The sequence below is a fragment of the Lepidochelys kempii genome, chromosome 2, assembly GCF_965140285.1.
Source record: "Lepidochelys kempii isolate rLepKem1 chromosome 2, rLepKem1.hap1, whole genome shotgun sequence".
Lineage (NCBI taxonomy): Eukaryota > Metazoa > Chordata > Testudines > Cheloniidae > Lepidochelys > Lepidochelys kempii.
The window spans coordinates 82,716,320-82,736,586 of NC_136381.1; the positions used below are offsets into that span (position 1 = coordinate 82,716,320).

Here is a 20,267-nt window from a genome sequence, read left to right on the forward strand (position 1 = left end):
TAAGAATATACTCAGTCACTCTAAAATGTCACATCCATCACTTAGGTCAGCTGTTCAATTTTAACTGAGCACATGCTGAACTCTGGGCATCTGCTGACACTGTTGTAACTCAAATATTTCAACTGTGTGACTGACAGGGATAACAGATGCTGACATTATCAAATGCTACACTGCTGTTTTCCATGGCCATTTTTTTGCCCCGATATGGCCAGTACATGAAACTGTATTGCCATCCAAAAGCACACTTGAGCAGCTGGATCTGTAACACAGCTCCTGTATAACCGGTAAAAATAGAAGCCACTTTTATAGCTGTCTTTAATGCTTAAGTTCAAATGACGCACCTGCTAGGTTTCTATTAGGATAGATGGTGTAAAAAATATATTTACATAAATTTCATCACTAGATTTCACAACAAACAGATGAAGACTACACTTGACAGGAGCATTATTAGTGCATGGTTTGAACTAATGTCTCCCTGGCAAAGCTTAAAAAAACCCCACAGGTCTTCAAATGCAATATTTGTCTGTTTAGTGTATCTATTGCAGTTTACCAGCACAAATTACCTTTAAGAAAATGCATGAAATAGAAGCACGTTTAACTCTACTTATAAAAGATATGTAGTGTGTTAAGGAACCTTTCACCTAAAAGGGCTTTAGATAAAGAAAATTCCAGATTGATAACATCAGGTGTTTGTACAGAAAGAGAAAGGAAGTGTCAACAGAAAAAAATTCCAGTCTACTATAGTGTATATATGGGAATTCCTAAAGTGAACGCTAAGCAGAAATGTACCAAAATGAATTAAAAGCACTTGACATTTATAAGAGAGAGGCTACAATACTCCTCTTTCCACAACCTAATCTGTTACTTGTGCTAATCAACTATTGTACTAAAGCAGCAGCAAGATATAACGCGGGGGCGGGGGAGCGTGGCGAGACAGGAAGAGTGTTGCCTTCTCCAGTGCAATTTAATTTAATGAGTAAAAGGAATAAATATAAGTGGCGCTATACATAAATCCAAACACGACTCCAAAATTAATCAAAAGAAAAAACTTTTAACACTGCAACTGTACTTTAACATGAGGCTAACCCATAGTTACAAATTGTGCCTACAAAGGTGCTAGAAGACAGAACAGATTGGTAAATTGTATAAGGCATTCTGGGGTAAATGTTTCCTTCCTGCCCTCCCTCCAAAAATGACTTAAGTTAAATCTTCAATTACTTTAAAAATCAAAAGCAAAGTGTCAATAAGTATAACATTTATAGCTGAAAAATGTGTGTACTTTTAAAATTATACATGTACAGTTAAAAAACCCAGCTGTGTTGTTATAAAAAGTTACAGCCTTCCTGCACTCCAATGCTTTGCTAAAGCTGGTAAAATGGAACCAAATCACCTCTTCAATGGATTTGGTCCCCTTCAACCAGCTGTAGCTATGCATTGATCACGACAGGATATCAACTATTTTCAATAATGGACTTAACACTTGTATAATGGCAACTTTGAACATGCTTCAACTATTCTGGACAGATTAAATGCACACTGTCAACAGAAAGAAACAAATGTGAAAGTATGGTATTCAGTTATACTTCAGGATGTCCCAAAGGCTGTATTTCTAGATAAACATTTAATTGTGGAATTACTTGTGTTTCGCTTTCTGTTCTTATTTAGTAAAAAAATGGTACCAATGGTAATTTCTATAAGAAAAGAATTAGGCATTCAAATAAATTGATTGTTCAGTCATGTATTGCTTCCTGGTTTTTCTAAAGGTTTCTCCCTCCTGCTTTAAAAACACATACAAAGGGAGGGGGGAGAGGGGGAAATGTACTCTATCATCATATTTATTCTGCTTCACAGATAATCTTTTTCTAACAATACTGTACTAGAGAGGAAATTCCTAAGGGTAGCAACTGTATTTGCATTTTGTACATGTTGAGAATATTATTTACAATTAACAGCTAATAAATTTGTCACTGACCTTGATGCTACACTCTAATTCGCTACCTAATCGCAGGTCTAACCCTGAGAGATTATATTCCCTCCCCACTCACATTTAGAAAAGTCTTCTGTGAAAGCATTTTTAGAACTTATTTCTATACTTTAATACCTTCTTTAAGCAAATGTCTTTTATGTTCAGCTTCCCAAATTGGATCACATGCACTTACTGAATTAAGTGCAAATACCAAGTCAAGATAATTTTCATCCTTTTAGAAAAATTACTAAAATATTAGCACTTTCCCTACACCCAACTTATTGCCCTGGCAACTTAGTCATCCAAATATGTCTGAGAATAACACCCCCTCCCCCGCGAAGTACTCCTGTAATTCTTACGCTAAACATACTTTTGACAAATCCCATTTCTCTATTCCACCACCAACAACCAGTTCAGTACCTCACCCATATATAACATGAATTCACCCAATACAAATACCAAAACAGATAATAGCAAAAGGATTTCCAACACCATTTTAAAGACATGTATAATCTCCCAAATTGTAATTACTAGTTTGTGAACAAATTAGTCTCTGCAGCAAAACATATGGCATACAATACTAAAGAAAAGTATTTGAAAAGTGCATCTAACTGTGAGACATTCAGCTTCTGTTCCCACTTAAAGCTAAACTATACTAAAATTATAACTTTGAATTATTCCTTTGATGAACTGGTAATATGGATGCCCAACAAAGGATGGTAATCTGTACAGCCATTACTTAAGAAGTTCTTTTGTGCAAAAAGACTATTCAATTTAAGATGTTAATTCCACTATTCTTTAAGTTTTATTCCCAAGACAGAATGCAGAATCAAGACGGTTGCGGCTATGGGGACAAGTGCACTCACTCACTCTTCACAGCTACATTCTTTAGCTCAAAATATTTGAAGCAACAGAAGATTTCTGGACAAGTTAAATATAACCATGATTATGGTAATTTGGAAAATATATGATTGACCCGTAATATATACTCAAGTCCTATTTTTGTTTCTATTTGGTTCTTGTAAAAGTTGGTTAATGTAAGAAATGGACATATCTCAAAATTAGAGAAATGTCTTTACAACTTTGATCAATGGGGTTCATTATCTTTAGGGTTAAAAGGCTGAAGCTAATGAGTTTGTAACAATGTGGTCTATTTAGGTGGACTCAAAAATTGTAACAAGGTTCTCTGTTAAATAAAAATGAAATTTCTACACACTTCCTCCATCTATCTTGAACATAATTGATTCTTCTTACTCAGCAATTCCTTTAAGCATCAAGTATATCTATGGCACATACGAAATAAGGTCTACTGTATTGTATACATTTTACATTCTACTATAAAAGCCAAGAAAACTGTTATTCTACACTGATTGTTCTTTCATACATGTACACACATAGGGGTAAAATATCCTACTTGTTACAATAATTAAAACTCAAGCATTAGGATTCTGATTATTGACCGTAATCAACATATGATCATTAAGACACACTTACTGTATCCGCACAAGCACACTTTCATAGAAGGACAAATGCGGAGAAAAAAATTCTGAATTATCTAAAACTATAAACCAGTTAACTATTTACTGCCTTGTTTTAATTTAATATTTTCTACTTAATATCCAAAAATCAATTAAACATTTAGTGATTTTTCAGATTGTCAATTAAAACAAAACATTAGAAAGAAGGCATTGGGAAATAAGCAATGATCAAATTAAAAACTGAAATGGCAATATATTAAAACTTTGCAATTCAACATAATTCAATGTGCTAGATATAATAGCCTAATAATATCAACAAAGTTGAACCACGTTTACCTCAATGATTTATCTCCAGTGACCAAATTTGCACGAGGTTTTGTGAGAGCTAGGCTAAAGGTAAAGCATCTGGAAGTGTATTGCTCTGTTAACTTAATGGTCTCTAGAGTCGTAGCATAAAACAGCTTGTTAGTTGATTGGTTTATTTTGGGGGGAGAGGGGTTATCTTTGCTTGAGTTTCAGCCACGATGCTCACTGGCACTCTTGGTGTGCTAGAATGTATGAGCCACAATGTGCATTAGTTCCAGGCCCCTACTTGCACGTGAATGCCAAAAGAGAGGTGCTAAGGCCATTGCTGGAGACCAACTTTTAAAAAAGGCCGTTAAACCTTTATTCAAACAAACAACATTGCTTTACTGATACATCAACTATCACAAATCTCCTGTGGGGGGAGAGAAGAGACTGAGTCATGACAGAACTCTTCCAGAAACTTCTAAGAGTCCTTAGCTGTCTGACCCCATCTCCATACCATCCTGGAGTCTCCCCATATGAGAGAAAAACACAATAGTTGTGGTTGGGAACAATCTTGGAGTCAAATGTCTATGACAAGTCTTTTAGAACAACTGCCTTCAATACTACTGACAAGGTGTTGACACACTTGAAGATTCTAGTAGAGTTTACACAGTTACTCTTAACGAGGTCTGCCTGCTGTTTATTAGTAGGACTAGCAACCTCTCAAAGTGGAATGTAGGGGGGTAGTAGACGCACAGCTGCTTCTGGATGCTTCTGGATGTCTAGGGATCTCTTGCCATCATCCATCTAATCTTAATAGTAAGCGTTGCTGTATAATCCAAGCACTTCTGAAGTAAATTAAATCTATCTAAATTTGGCAAGAGGTTTGGGTCCTTTTGTGATGTGGTCTTCACACTTACTCATGAGACCTTGTCACCTTGAGACTGGATTACTGCAGTATTCTCCACACAAGTCTATAGCTTCAAGATATGTGAAAATTACAGATAATCTAGTAAAACACCAAGATCTCACACGACACCACGGGAACTCATCAGGTGCAAAGACGGCACTAGCTTTAAATTTACTTCCAGTTAATGTGCTGGTTTTGACTTATAAAGCCTTAAATAGTTTATGTTCCTTCTATTTAACAAAGTGCCACTCTATATATGATACAACACAACAGTTAAGAACGAAGTATCCGAGCTAACAGGTCCCTAGTTTTAACTGGAAGGAGACTAGCAGGAGGGGCAATGAAACGGACAACCAATAGTGGAAGTTTGCGACTGCTGCAGACAAAACTGCACCTGGGACTACACAAACCACTCTGGCAAGAGATGAGGGGCCATGAAAATTTCATAACAAAATGCAAACCTCATGAGATTTTCTCTTAATTTCTTCTCGTATCAGTGTGGAAAATACTCACCCACTCATACATTTTTGTATGAAATAATCAAACTATTTCTTCGATACGTTAAGAAAGAAGGAAAAAAGAAAAAGATTAAAACGAAAACCACTTAGGAGGTATTCAGTTATATAAATATATGAGAGCCATACAAGCACCTCAGTTACCTACATAAATCTACCCTTTCCTTTTCAGTCACAATAGTATCTAGGTACCACCGCAGGGTTCAATCAATCACTTATACCTGGAATATGTTCCCACCTCTCAATCACTGTTCTTAAGCTTGTTACTGCAGGAATGTTTCTATGAAATGTGGGTTTGCACCGCACTCTGAGAACTGTCAGAGTAGAGCTCATTTGGATCTACTGTGGGGTGATGACACACTGGGTTCCATCATGGAAGAGAAGGATTCCAACTCCTAAAATTTCCCCCCTGGGATCAGACAGCTTCAGTGGCCCAATAAGCAGTTAGTCTCAATGAGTAAGAGTGGTCTTGACCCCAAATACAGGGAATCTAATCTTGAGGTGAATAACACATGGACCACAGTCACTAGACAGGGTCCTCAGAGCAAGACCAATTGAATCCTGGCAAGCTGGAGACAGAAGTTGGTATTTTTGGCTACTGCTGCTACCTAGATAACAAGGAGCACTGATTAATCTAGTAAAATAACACGGCTTCAGACTCTGTCTGAAAGGCAAGTGCCTTCAAATGAGTGCAGCTATTGTGTTGTCTAGTGTCTTGATTAGCTCCTTGAAGCGTTTCCTATTTTAGATACTATGGTGATGAGTGCTGTAGAAAAAAATTGAGTGTAATTTTTCCTATTCTTCATAACATCATTTCCACTGGATTAAAGTGTAGTTGCATTCAACACAACTAAAAATGTTACTATGTGCTTCTGTGTTTATTATGTGTGTCTGATTCCATATGGACACTACAAATTACAAGTAAATATTTTCCTAACCGCCAGTCATGAAAATGTAAGAGTTAAAAGTCAGTCGTGGTTCTCTTCCCATGTATTAGCCACAAAAATTAGTAAAGATTCTACAGGCCAAGCAATACCCACAATTCCACGTGCAACTCCATTAGCTTTGCTGTTACTAAACAATCCATTACCTTTCAGCTCAAACAAGCAATGAAATAAAAATATTAACACTTCATTTATTCATAAAATGCTGCTTTAGTTGCATGCAAATGACATCACATTTTCCATTATATTTGCACTTAATGCTAATGAAAGTGCTGGACTGAAACTCTGGACAATGTAATTTATCCATAAATAAATCTTCACAAGCAGTGACAGTGAAAGCTTTCCAAACAGCTTAAATCATGCAAAAAAGCCAACTACTAAAATTATATACAAATGAAGATTTTATAAAAAATGTGTAGTTACTGAACACAACAAAATATGGTTACAAGTCAACAATTAAAGAATGAACTGTTACGCATAGGTCAAAAAAATTATAAACCTATATTACATTATTACTTGAAAAATAGTAACTTAAGATCAAAGACTCAAGACAGGAATGTGATAATCACACAAGGGGACAGAGTTACGGTTACACATGGAACCACAACCATGGCATTCTCATATCTGAAAGCCTAATATTCCCTCAAAGTACTTTTTATGAAATTTCCTAGGCGAAATATTTTAATTAATTTAATTAATTTTTAATTAAATTAATTTAATTAATTAATTAGGCCAGGACAGCCTTTGATTCACTCTGAGCATACCTTGAACTATATGAGAACACAATTAACCATGCAAATCACTGTGCTCCTATGGAGCCCTTGCTCACTGCACAATTTCAGAAATACCCACATTCCCAAGTATATTTATCTACCATACATGCAGGCACAACCCAACCAATAAAAATATCTCTATCTCAGTTACTGTGCATGTGCAAAATGCAGTTTTCAAAGCCTCTTAACTCCCAAATCTCAAATTTTCACTGAAATACTCAATGGCTCTTCTTCATAAAGGTTCGTTCCATTCAAAATTTCAACTTTCTACCCTCAGGTTAATGGTTGTATACAAAAAAAAGTTTTTTAAAATGATTGGCAGAGCATCTGCTTCCCCTCACCACATAGCCAACCATCTCACTCTTCCTTTTCATACTCAATAGCTGAACCATTTTAACAAAGTCTCTCTCCAAAATTTCATTTTTGGATAAAAATCTGGCTTGCAACATTTCAGTGTAATAAATCTACTATAAAAGTTACAGCAATACCAGAATGTTTTTCTTATTTTTCCTCCTTTAATCAAATATCATGAACTAAACACTAAAGATAACAAGACTTTACCTGGGATTCCCTCTTAGTGCAGCATGATGGAGAGCATTAAATCCATTATTGTTTGTAATAGTAACATCTGCCCCAGCTTCTAACAGTACAGCCAGGATGTCATCACGCTTTTTACTTATCGCATCATGAAGCGGAGTATCTCCTTCAGAATCCTAAAAATAGAAATTATTTTCTTCAGCTTCCACATTTACCTATTTAAAAAGGAAATTTATGGGAAAAGAAGGTCTCACATGTCACTATAGGAACTAATGAGATGCAAATACAAGATAATTTTTAATACCATTTTCCAGCACTTACAATTATAACTTCAGTCCAGGCTGCACACTTATACTGCTTTTTGGTCAAAATAGTTTTTGGTGAAGTTTAATCACAGAACAAGGACAGTCTCAAGGAGAAGTTAATATATATGTATTTATTTATTAATTGTATTACCATAGCATCAGGGACCAGGACACCACACTACTAAACACTACACAAACATAAAACAACAAAATACAGAACAGACTGTCACTACCTCAATGAGCCCACAATCTAAATGTAAGACAGGAAGGGAAGTAGAAGGAAACAATGACACAATATTAATCAGCATGATAGGTAACTGTCTCAGCATATCAGTGGCCCACTTCACAAGCTTTAAGTAGGTAACATGGCAGAATACAGTTTTAGGGAGGAATTTGGAGGAGGTAGCTTTGCAGCTGTTTATGGGGAGCTCCTGCCCCAATAGCAAGGGGCACCACATGAGAAAGCATGGAGGTGCTTTTTTGAAAAATTAACAAGGCTGGAATTATTGGCCTAGCAGAGGCGGGAGCTGACATCTCAATAGTGAATGAGAGATGATAGGTAGGAAGAGGGTAGGACATCAAGGGCCTTGAAAATGAAGACATGTTGTTTATGTTTGATACAATAGAGAGGAGGGAGCCAGTGGAGGGATGCAAAGACAGGCAACATCTCAAAGCAACACATTAGGAGAAAGACATTTGAAGCGGCATTCTGAGTAGATATGATTGGGGCAAGAATGCAACATCAACACCAGGGAAAAGAACGCTGCAATGATTGAGACATGAGTTTATCAGAGTCAGCTCAAAAGTTTTTACTGTGTGGATGGGTAGGAAAGGCTGTATCTGAGAGATGTTATGCAGAAAAAAAAAAAATCAAGATTTACACATAGGCTGAATGTGAGGACATAGAGAAAGGTCTGAATCAAAGAGGACTCCCAGGTTACAGGCCTGAGCAATAGGATGGTTGTGTTGACCACTGAGTGAAAGAAAGAAGTAGGGAGAAAGGAAATTAAGAGCTCTGTTATAGTCATGTTGAGCTTTAGCTGTCTGCTGAATATCCACGAAGAGATGTCAGAGAGACGCACAGATCTCAGTCTAGACAGACTCAGATCTGGAGTAGAGGTAGATCTGTGTAATCTGCACACAACGAAGAGCTATGCACATTTTTCAAGTATGTAGGCAATTTGTAGTTCAGTATCACCTACAAAGGTCATTAACTGCCATTTTTTCTGCATGCATTTGCTATAAAAAGTGTCATGCATCACAAAAAAGTTAGACATTAAAGCAATTCTTTAAGTTCAAGATTTATAAAAATTCAAATGTCTACTAGCATAAATTTCAAATATATACATAAGTTTAGTCACGTTTGAGACATAATTGCCATACAAAAATTCAAGCTAAAACCTCCTCTAATAAAAATAATATGAACAAAGCAGATCAATGAAAAACGTGCACCCCTCAGGATAGTTAAACTTGTACAAGGTTGTCTTCTTAATGAAGCAAAAGGACAGATTTCATAGGGCAACATTAAATTTTGTAAATAATTTATGGCTAGTACCAACCAGACAATACATGGTTCAAAGGTGCCAGAAATTTTTCAGCACACACCTGACCAAAGAATTTATATTCACTTTTTAGCTTGCCAGGGTTTTAGTTTTGAAAAGTCCAAATTAAAGAAAAAATATACCATTACTCCAAAAGCGAAACAACTTGTGCATAATTTGTTCAAAAACCCAACAATTCAAATTAAAAATAAGTGTTCTATAATGTCTGAAGTAGGAAAATGTGTTTAGTTGAGTTCACTGTGCTGCTGCACAGACACATTCTCAGGATTCATGCTTCTGGGTGAAATCTTGCCCCTACTGAAGTCATCAGGAGTTTTGCAATTGACTTCAGATGGGCCAGGATTTCATCACTAGTGCTTATCAATTAGCAGCACACGTCAGCATAGTGTAAAAAGGATCCCTTAGAACTTTTACTGTGGGAATGGCAGACACCAAAATTGAAATATCTGCCAAATTTGGCAGACAACCTGCACTGGCCCACCAAAATGAAATGATATAGTTTACTCATTCCAACTAATCAGATTTCTTGAGCTTATTGTAGGTAGACTAAATTGTTTTCCTTTGTGCAGTGGGTTGGCTTGAGAGTTAAAGAACATGCCAGTTAGCTACAGCCAAGTCCTAACCCCAAATGCCTCCTGCATTCTCATCCATCTCAGTGAAATCAATTGCTTAACTGAATCTGCATTAGATGTCTCTTCAGATGTGCAGAATCTGACAATGTATTACTGTCACAGGGATTTTCTGATTTTCATTGGCTCTGGCTGGTATAATTTCATAGATTCATTGAGTTTGTGGCCAGAAGGGATCAGTAGATATAGTCCAGCCTCCTTTATATCACAGGCCATTTGAATTTCACTGAATTGTCCCTATGACTGAACCAAATAGAACAGGCTGGTTGTTATATCCAACACTTATAGAAACTGGGGTCTGGATTAAAGTTAGCTACCTGAGATTCTACTTCAGTAAGATGGAAGTAATACTTGTAAATAATACCTCAGCCCTTGTAAGATGGAAGTAGGCAGCCAGGAGGAAATAAACTGAGAAAATAGCAATTGCTACATTATCTGCTTTAAGAAAGTTCTCACCTCTTCTTTCCCAGGTGCACAAATAGGAAAAACGGGTGGAGTTTGAAGCACAAGGATATCCAGATGGCAACAGTAAGTGTGTGTTGTATCGTTCATATTTGCCTAAGGCTTTACAACCTTTTCTTTCAGATGTTGACCTCAGCACATTTATCCATCTTTTTTCATCTTTAGCTTTACATGTGCAATGCACTGTGCATGCAGCTATGCTGAAGCTTCAGCTCAGACAGAATGTAGCTGCCTGCTTATTTAGAAGTGTGGTTTTATTTGTTCATTTTTGAGGCAGTATTTCTCCCTTTTGCAGCACCGTTTCCACTAGTTTCCAATTAGTTTACAGAGGCAGTTTTTCCTCCTTGTGTAATATCATAGCAGCAGAGGCTCTCAATAACACACATCATGTTTGAATGGAAGTCTGGTGGCAGACATACTGTCTGATGGATTCAACTCTGGATGTTGTTTTCTACCTTTTTCTGACAGTCTAAATCTGATGGCCTTCAGGTCATGCTGCAAAGCCTCTCTCACCAGATTACATATGTGGGGAAAGATAAGGGGTGCTGACTGGATGAAGAGAGTTAATCTGCATGTTAAACAAACGTATTTGTACACTGACCCAATCTATATAGGCTTAAAATATTATACACATGCCTAGAGCAAGAGAGGTGCATTTTAAATCTCAATATGAAATACAGAAAACAATTCAATGCATCAGCCTTAAAAGGAAGATTTATACATCTACATGCAGCTTGCATATACCATACTTGCATAAATCTTACAGTCTGAAGACAAAAAATGAAAGTCAAAATTTGTTTTACCTGGAGACTAGGATGACAGCCAAAGTCCAGCAAGGTCTTTACAACTTGTAAATGACCTTTGTTAACAGCAATATGAAGTGGAGTCTGTCTGCGTTTGTTGCGAGCATTCAAATCTGCACTGCCTCTGTGCAAAACCTCTATCACAGCACCTTCATCTCCAAAAGCTGCATGGTGAACAGCCCTGTCTCCATCTTTGTCCTAAAGTGTAAACATTGATTTAAAACAAATTCCTTTTGTACTACAAAATTATAAAAGGCTTACTTTAAAATGACCAATTAAGGGATCTTTATTGCATTTCCACCATTAGAGAAAAACCAGTCCATATTTTAAATTAAATTACCTCCGCTTCCACATCCACATTCTGTTTCAGAAGTAATTTCAAAATGTCAACATGTCCATTCTGACTGGCTGCTTGCATAGCTGTGTGTCCAGCACACTGCCCATTCACCTGAAAGTATATTAAGAATGAGAAGTTAACTTACAGTGTACATCAATACATACACATGAACATCAGATATTTACTACCAGTAATATCAGCAAATATCCGTGTTATAAAAACTGTTTATTGTGAAACTTTCATTTCACCTGCACTCTGCCTAAATCATCTCCATCAGGGCTAACATACCAAACATCAGAGCAGCTTTCAAATAATGGAAAACGAAAAGTCAAGACCATATCTGGGGACAGTACAATCTATTAGGCCTTTTCCATCTCTACACTTCTTATTCATTAGCAAGAATGAAGAAATAACATTATTCTGATTTTTACTTATGCCAAAGTTTAATATTAAATTGCTAGCTTGAAGATTTTAGTCAGGCTGCTGCAAAAGTGGACTCTTAAAGAGAATCAGGTTTCTTGGAAGGGAATCAGTTGTATTCTGCAGAATTTATTTTTCCCCTAATTTATGGTAGGGGACTTATAGCCATGCATGTAGACTCCTTTTTATTGCTTGTACAAATCTGAACTAATTTAAAATTCAAATTAACATTTAAGGCCAGTGATGACCAACCTCTGGACCTCAAAAGCAAATGCATTAAAAAGAAAATATGTATTTGATTGGGAACTGAAACACATTCTAAATCAAGCTGAGCCCTATGATTCTTAAGTGTTTTGACTATAGGAAGGAGGAAGAAGCTTCTTCACTGTCCTGCAAGAACATCAGGAAGAACAAGCTAGCAGCTTGATTGGCTCAGCAGTCTAGGGAAGTGCCTGATGAGGATGGTTCTCCCTACCCCACAAAGCCACCCAGGAGATAAGAGAAGTTAAGGACAGCCACCATTTACGACTACTCAATTCTCTACTTCAACCCTACTTAGAGTAGCTTGAAGGCTGCTCTAATTCATGCCAGGTGGCATATGGCACAAAAAAATATGTTCACTGTGGATGGCTGCAACACAGTGGTTTCTAGCCCCTTCCCTACCTCCAGAGGCTATGGAGCAGAGGGACAGGAACCAGGTATGCCAGCTCTCTGTACACGGGGGATTCATCCATGCAAGGGGAATCCCTAGCAGAGGATTTGGGATTTCTTGCGTTTCCTGTGCGTTAGAAATCACACACAAAAGACACTCACATCCACATCCGGTCTCTTTAGCAAATCTTCCACTTTAGCTACATCTCCATTAGCAGCAGCTTTAACAAGTTCTTCATTGAGGTCCCCAGATTCTTGTGTTTCGAACAGTTTCTTCAAAAGTTGAGACAATCTCTCTACAGATATCAAACAAAGCATGTAAGATCACAACTCCAAACAGAGAACAACAAATTTGGCTGTTTTTCCTATCTGAAGAGACTTACACAAGTAGCTGTTCAATTTATGACTTAGTATAGCACTTCAGCACTACAAAGCTCTAACTCACTGACATCAGTTTCTCATCAGTTCAGAAACTTCAAATTTACTCAAAGATGATCAGTTTCACTCTACAGTTAGGATTCCTGTCTGATTGGCTTTGACAACACAAATAGATGGGACTAGGACTTAGAGAAAAAATGTTAATGATTTACAGGCCGGTGTATTGGATTTCTGCTTTTTTAGAGGAAGTTAACTAAAAATACAGACTTTCCCCCAGGGCTTTACGCACAAAGTGACATGCCAGCTGTACAGTTCATCTTACAGCTACTGCAGCCCTACTGGACAGGCCCAACAAAGAAAATAACACAACACTACTAGCTGTCACCTTCAGCCCCCAACTAAAACCTCTCCAGCACACCATCAAAGATCTACGACCTATCCTGAAAAATGATCCCTCACTCTCACAGATCTTGGGAGACAGACCAGTCCTCGCTTACAGACAGCCCCCCAACCTGAAGCAAATACTCACCAGCAACCACACACCACGCAACAAAAACACTAACCCAGGAACCTATCCTTGCAACAAAGCCCATTGCCAACTCTGTCCGCATATTTATTCAAGTGACACTATTATAGGACCTAATCACATTAGCCATGCCGTCAGGGGCTCGTTCACCTGCACATCTACCACTGTGATATATGCCATCACGTGCCAGCAATGCCCCTCTGCCATGTACACTGGCCAAACCGGACAGTCTCTATGCAAAAGAATAAATAGACAAATCTGACATCAGGAATCATAACATTCAAAAACCAGTAGGAGAAGACTTCAACCTCTCTGGCCACTCAGTAAAAGACTTAAGGGTGGCCATTTTACAACAGAAAAGCTTCAAAAACAGACTCCAACGAGAAACTGCTGAGCTTGAATTAATATGCAAACTAGATACCAGTAACTTGGGTCTGAATAGAGAGTGGGAGTGGCTGGGTCATTACACATATTGAATCTATTTCCCATGTTAGCTATCCTCACACCTTCTTGTCAACTGTCTAAATGGGCCATCTTGATTATCACTACAGAAGTTTTTTTGTCCTGATAATAGCTCATCTTAATTAATTAGCCTCTTACAGTTTGTATGGCAACTTCGTGTGCGTGCGTGTGTGTGTGTGCGTGCGCTTACTATATGTTCCATTCTATGCATCCAATGAAGTGGGCTGTAACCCCCGAAAGCTTATGCTCTAATAAATCTGTTAGTCTCTAAGGTGCCACAAGTACTCCTGTTCTTTTTGCAGCCCTACTGTAACTCTCGCAGGAAATTTTTATGTATTAGGGGAACGGAACTTAGCATTCATCTATAGGAGGCAATGGGAGAAAGAACTACCCAGAATGTTTTTGAGGCATCAAAGCCAAATATGGCTAGGAGAGGAGACTCAAGGCATGCCCAAAGCAGAAAGCACAGGTTTAATAATAAAGAAGTTTCTCAGAAGTCCATCTCGAAATAAAGAACAGTATGGAGAAGATAGATTGGGTACTTCTATTCTTCCTGCCTCATAATGAAGGTTAAAATTTTGTCACTGTTATTTTTAGTAAAAGTAATGGACAGGTCATGGACAATAAACAAAAATTCACAGAAGCCCGTGACCTGGCTGTGACTTTTACTTTAAAAAAAGGGGGGGGCACCCCTATCTGTGAGGGAAGGGGGACTAACAGCTCCAGAACACCCACTGCCCCAGGGCACCAGGCTGAAGATGAAGCAGAAAATATCATGGAGGTCTCTGAAAGTCACGGAATCCATTTTACATCTTTACCTCACTCCCACCTATCATCTCTTGATTGTAAGCTTTCGGAGCAGACACTATTATATATTTTTGCAGTGCTTAGCACAATAGGACTCCAATCCTGACTCAGGGCCTTTAGGCACTATTTCTTTGTATTCTGATAAACAGTGCTTTAGATTTTTAGCTAATAGAGGTGAAGATTACTTTTTTGAGAAGTGGATTATCCCACATCTGCCTACTACAGGGTTTCTTGTACTTTCCTCTAAAGCAAGATACTGGACTAGATGGACAATAGGTACAATCCAGCATGGAAATTCTTTTGCAATAGGAGTATTCCCCAGCCCTCAGTAGGAACTACTTTCCTGGAGATTATTATTCTTGCTTCATATAGGCGCCATACCAATATTTATCATCAATTTTTTTTAAGTTTACACAATTTTATTTATCAAAACCACACATTCCTAAATAGTACACAAACTTACCACCAGATGCATTGCTTATAGCCGATCCTGCTGATGCTACCTTTGAGACAGCTGCTGGATTGTATGTCCAAGAGGTTCCACAAACCTCTACCTTTAAGTCACTGTCTGAATAAATCTGCTGGACACGGCCAACTTTACCTAAAGTCTATATTAAGGAAAAGGAAGAGACCAAGTAAAGATATTTAGATGTTAACATATTACAGCATATGGGCAGTTTTATAAAGTAAAAGGGTTTCTGAAACCCCACTTTAACATCAGTAACATCTTCACCTTAATTCTAACAGGCTGAGTTATAGGCTAGACAGATTGTTAAACTGAGTCTACGCTGCCAAGTGGGGCTTTCCACAGAATTATACTAGCTCAATTTACCTAATTCAACTGAAAAAAGTACATTTTTTTCCTAGTCTAGACAAGGCCTAAATGTCACCCCAACTCCAATAATTTGAAGGTTTAACCATTTCCAAGTGTAATTAAAAATACCATAGCAACATATAGGGCCAGCCCACATTTTGGTACCTGAGGCGAGGAGCTCAAATGACGCTCCCATGCCCCCCTCACTTGGGCCAAAACTCTGAAAGGTCTCAATTCTGCCTTCTTCCTGTTCTACTCCCTCTCATGGTACTGCTTTGCTACCTACCCCAATAAAGGAGAACTAACAACTTAAAATGCCTTCTTCAAAAATTTTAAGTAACACTTAACTTTCAAAAGCCTGAACAGCAAATGTAACTTTTCTTGTCTGCATAGTAAACACTGCATTTTTATCTGTTTGAATAATCAAAGTGGTCCTTCCCGTGCCTTCTTGGTCGCAAAGATTTGAACTGCTTCCTGAAGGTCCACAGTCTGGGCCAGCTCATGCTCTGCTGAGATGGCTGCAAGGCCGACCAGCCTCTTCTGTGTCATTGTGGAGCGTAGATATGTTTTTATTAACTTCAGCTTGAAGAAGCTGTGTTCTCCACTGGCAACGGTTACAGGAAGCGTTAGAATTATACGAAAAGCAACAAAAGCATTTGGAAAGAGGGTGGTCATCTTATTTGTGAACATATATTCCAGAACAGCCTTTAGAGTTGATCCTGCTGAAATCTATCTTGAAAAGGCTTTCAGTTCATCACCTAAATCACTCACATCAATATCGCGCATGTCATCCATCATGTGTCAACACTGTCTAGTGCCCTGCATTGCTGGTGTAGGTCTTCTTCAGATACAGTGAGGAGTTTGGGAATATCATACAACATCCCAAATATACTGCTGTGTTCCTTGAGCTGCATGAAACGTTCCTGAACTGGTGGTACTGCACAATCTAGCACCTGGTTAAAGAATTTAACTTTGAATTGTTGTTTCGGGTCTCTTATGGGATTATCCCACGCCTCATAATCAAAATGTCGTCTTCTTCGGTGACTCTTGTATTCTTGAATGGGTGGGAAAATAGCTTCAGTGTGAAGTTCCTCTACCAACTTCTGTGCACTCTTCAGAACATTTTGAAATCCCTCATCTGACCGGTAAGACTGTAGGTATGACTTTGCTTTGTCCAGTTGTTCCATTGCTCCAGATATATCAAGGTCAACACCTTGGAGTCTCTTGCTTACAACATTTATTTCAAATAGTACGTCATGCCACAACACTAAGCCACACAGAAATTTGAAGTTATGTATGTTTCTGGTGATTCCATTTCTCTCTGCCACTGTTCTCCCACAACAGTTCCTGTCATAGCATTAGCCTCCATAATGGCAACTATGCCATCATCTATCTTCCCAATTTGGTGTTTGATAGGTTTTATCGCCTCCACTCAACTTTCCCATTGTGTGGCACTCAGTGGTTTCCGTGTCAGAGAGGATGTTCCCAGATGTTGCTTCAAAATTTGTCATCAATGAGTTGAGGCAGAGAAAAATACACAGATGATTTGAATTACATTAAAAAATTCAGCAGCCTCGCTAGAGGCTGATGCTGCATCACTGACCACCAACTTCAATGAATGAGAACTGCCTGGGACAAAAAAAAACTTGCAGGTTTAACTCTCAGATCCGTTTCTGCACTCCTCTGTTCTTTCCTCTCATGTTGGCACCATTACCGTAGCCCTGAGCTCTCATGTCAGCTATCGCAATTCCTGTATCTTCCAACTTTTTAAGAAGCACATTTGATGATACTATGCAAGCTGGTATGACAATGTCAATAAATTCTAGAAAATGCTCTCTGACAGTCACCATTGCAGGGACATTTTCACTAGGTTTTGTTGCTGTTACAAAAGGCACCATTAAAATCATTTGTTCCGTATGGCTGATGTCAGGCGTGCAGTCCAGAATAACAGAGTAATATCTTGCTGACTTCAGATCTGCCACAATCTTCAGTTCGACTTTTGTTGCCAGTAACTGTATGATGTCATTTTGAATTGTTTTTCCAAGGTAGTGGTGTGTCTACATTTCTTGGGTGGTGACTCTTCTTAGATGTTCCTGGAGTACAGCATCAAACCTCAGCCATCAGCTCCACAATTTTAAGGATGTTTGGCACATACAGCTGATCTGAAGTCCCACGCAGTGCTAGGTTTGGGGTAGCAAGCATGCTCACAATGGCAATGAGCCTTTTCAGAACATTTTGCTAGTAAAGAGACTCTGATGCAATCTTCTCTTGATGCTGATCATCTATGGTGGCCTTTAACCTTAGTCTCATTTCAAGCTCTTTCCACCTATGGAATGCTCTCTGGTGATTTGCTGCCTTCTCACGGCATGCCAGATTTCTAGCCAGATTTTTCCAGTCCTTTGTTCCTGTAGAACCCAATGTGGCTGGAACATTAGACTGGAAGAGTTTGCAACAAAAACAATATGCAGCATTCTGGGTTTTTGAGTACATAAGCCATGGCCTCTCCACATTGTCACCATTGGGGATTTCACACCAGTAATGTGTTGCATGGAAACTTCTATTTTCATTGTCTTTGGGGAACACAAAGTCCCTCAGGCTACTGCTCAAGTGGGTCCACAGTCCTGGATCATCCAGACTTAAGGAACTAAACTCAGCAACAGCTGTTTCTTGCGCCTCCACCACACTCTTCTCTGATCTACACTTTTCTTCAGGAATGTGTATGGTTACATCCATTTGAGATGGAGATATGGATGTTGCAGTAGCTGCCAGGTGACCTGCACTCTGACTAACTGGAAGATCAGGCATCTCCTCACATCCTCACTGGCGCCAGAAGACTCACCGTGAACATTTGTGTTTATGTATCTCAGGAGAGCTCCTTCCTGCTTAGATAGAAAAGTTTCCTTTACTTTCTTTCTTTTTCTGAATGCTGCCCCAGAGGGGCGTTTTCTTCTTTCACTCATGACTGCTGTTCTGTGCCAGCTATAGGGGCTCTCAACATTCAACTGAAGGGGACAAATACGCAGGCTGGTAACAGGGCCTGAGCAAGGGAAGATATCAGCCTCTTAAGGGCCTAACTGGCTCCTACTACTTCAGTTGACTGCCTTTTCTCCTCAAGTGGGTTTAGGGAAAGAGCAAGAAACAGGAAGCTCCCTGAGAAGCTAATCAGTCCAGGCTCCTGGGGGTACTAGAGACATACAGAGGAGGAGGAGCCTCTTATCTTTCCCTGCAGCTCCTGCTGCTTTCTGTTATTCCCTCTCACCTTTTCTCCTGCCTGCCTGTTATGTCTCTTGTGCCCTCCTTCCTCCAGCACTGCACTCCACCTTCTCTCTGCATCTACAGCAGAGAGAATACATATGCACCAGCAGCAGACAAAATTTTCTACACTCTGGGCCCTAGCGGCACCCCACCCAAACCCAGTCTGGCATCTGAGGCGGCCACCTCAGTTCACCTCATGGTAAGGCCAGCCCTGCCAACATACCATTGTATGTACACACATACTTACAGGGAGCATTGCTTCAGCCCATTCTCCATGACCTCTCTGAAGAAGCTTGATTCGTTCTAAATCATAACAAACTTGAACGAGGTCACCCACTTGAAACTGTGAGGTACCTCCTTCTGCACCTTGAGCAGTATCTCCACTTCGGACAACATTGGCTTTGGTGAGAACAGCTGGATTAAATGTCCACCTAGAAAATAATATATTTCAAATTAATGATCTTTTCTTTTTTAATATAAAAAGTGGGGGCTATATTTTAAAAGGTTACTTGTTGCCTTAAATTGTGCTTTTGTGCCCAGAAATTTTTGTGATTGGACACTATGGCTTAGCTGCTTTTAATCCCTTCCACTTAGTTTACCAGCTGGTGGTTGCAAGGATAATCTTCTGAGAGGTGCACCTGAAGCAGTCAGAACATTCCCATGGTTGGTTCTTGCAGCCTAAGGGAAAAAGCTGCCAGCCATAAAATGGCAGCTGTGTTGTGACTGTGTTTTGGTTTGTTTGTTTGGGGAGGGGGGTGTGTGGACTTATTACCTAGGGCAGGGATTAGTGGCCTGAGAGTCTGGCATTCCTCTCAAAATACAGGATAACTGATAAGGATGGATTGCTCTGACAAGAATTGATAGGGAAAGGAGAGGGCTTGGAATCTAAATACAGGGTTTTCTTCTTTCCTCAGAGACGGGGTTGGACAGATAGGAATATGCTATTTCAACCAGATGTACGGCCTGCAGCCCGACATTTGGTTAAACTATTTTGATTTGTACCATGCAATGTATTGGTTTGTGTGCACTTAGTTCGTGTTATGCTAGTTTACATTCACTTAAAAAAGCAGCACATGACAGACAAACATGTGCGTCCAGAGCTATTTTTCTGCAGCTGGTCCATGTGTGTCTAGTACCACAACCCCAGAAAACCAAAAGCAGATTTTGTAATCAAACTGTTGCTTAAAAGGTTACTATGGTAGGAAATGCATTTGTTCTCATCAAGTGCCTAACACTTTTGAGCACTATACAATTCTCTTTCCATTCACTTTTGTTTTAGAAATATGGGAGGTTTCTTATTTTGGAGAAATATAAAGATTATAAATATATACGTTTGTGTAAGAAACCTCTATATTTCAATGAACAAGTTACAGGTTGGCTTTTAATATCATCACACAAAGTATATTGTCTAAAAAATCATGAGACTAGAGGATTTACACCATTTC

The 20,267-nt window shown here is 38.8% G+C and overlaps 1 protein-coding gene across 4 annotated transcripts in view; it reads right to left on the reverse strand.

Annotated features, from left to right (window-relative positions):
- Window positions 1-20,267, reverse strand: part of MIB1 (MIB E3 ubiquitin protein ligase 1) — a 102,753-nt gene that overhangs the window by 59,475 nt on the left and 23,011 nt on the right. For all 4 annotated transcript variants that reach the window (XM_073331409.1, XM_073331411.2, XM_073331410.2 and 1 more), the window contains 6 exons: window positions 19,070-19,253; window positions 15,217-15,361; window positions 12,743-12,876; window positions 11,513-11,620; window positions 11,173-11,370; window positions 7,436-7,587 (listed from right to left, as the gene is read on the reverse strand). In XM_073331409.1, coding sequence (XP_073187510.1) covers window positions 7,436-7,587; window positions 11,173-11,370; window positions 11,513-11,620; window positions 12,743-12,876; window positions 15,217-15,361; window positions 19,070-19,253 — 921 coding nt within the window. The remainder of the gene's footprint in view (window positions 1-7,435; window positions 7,588-11,172; window positions 11,371-11,512; window positions 11,621-12,742; window positions 12,877-15,216; window positions 15,362-19,069; window positions 19,254-20,267) is intronic.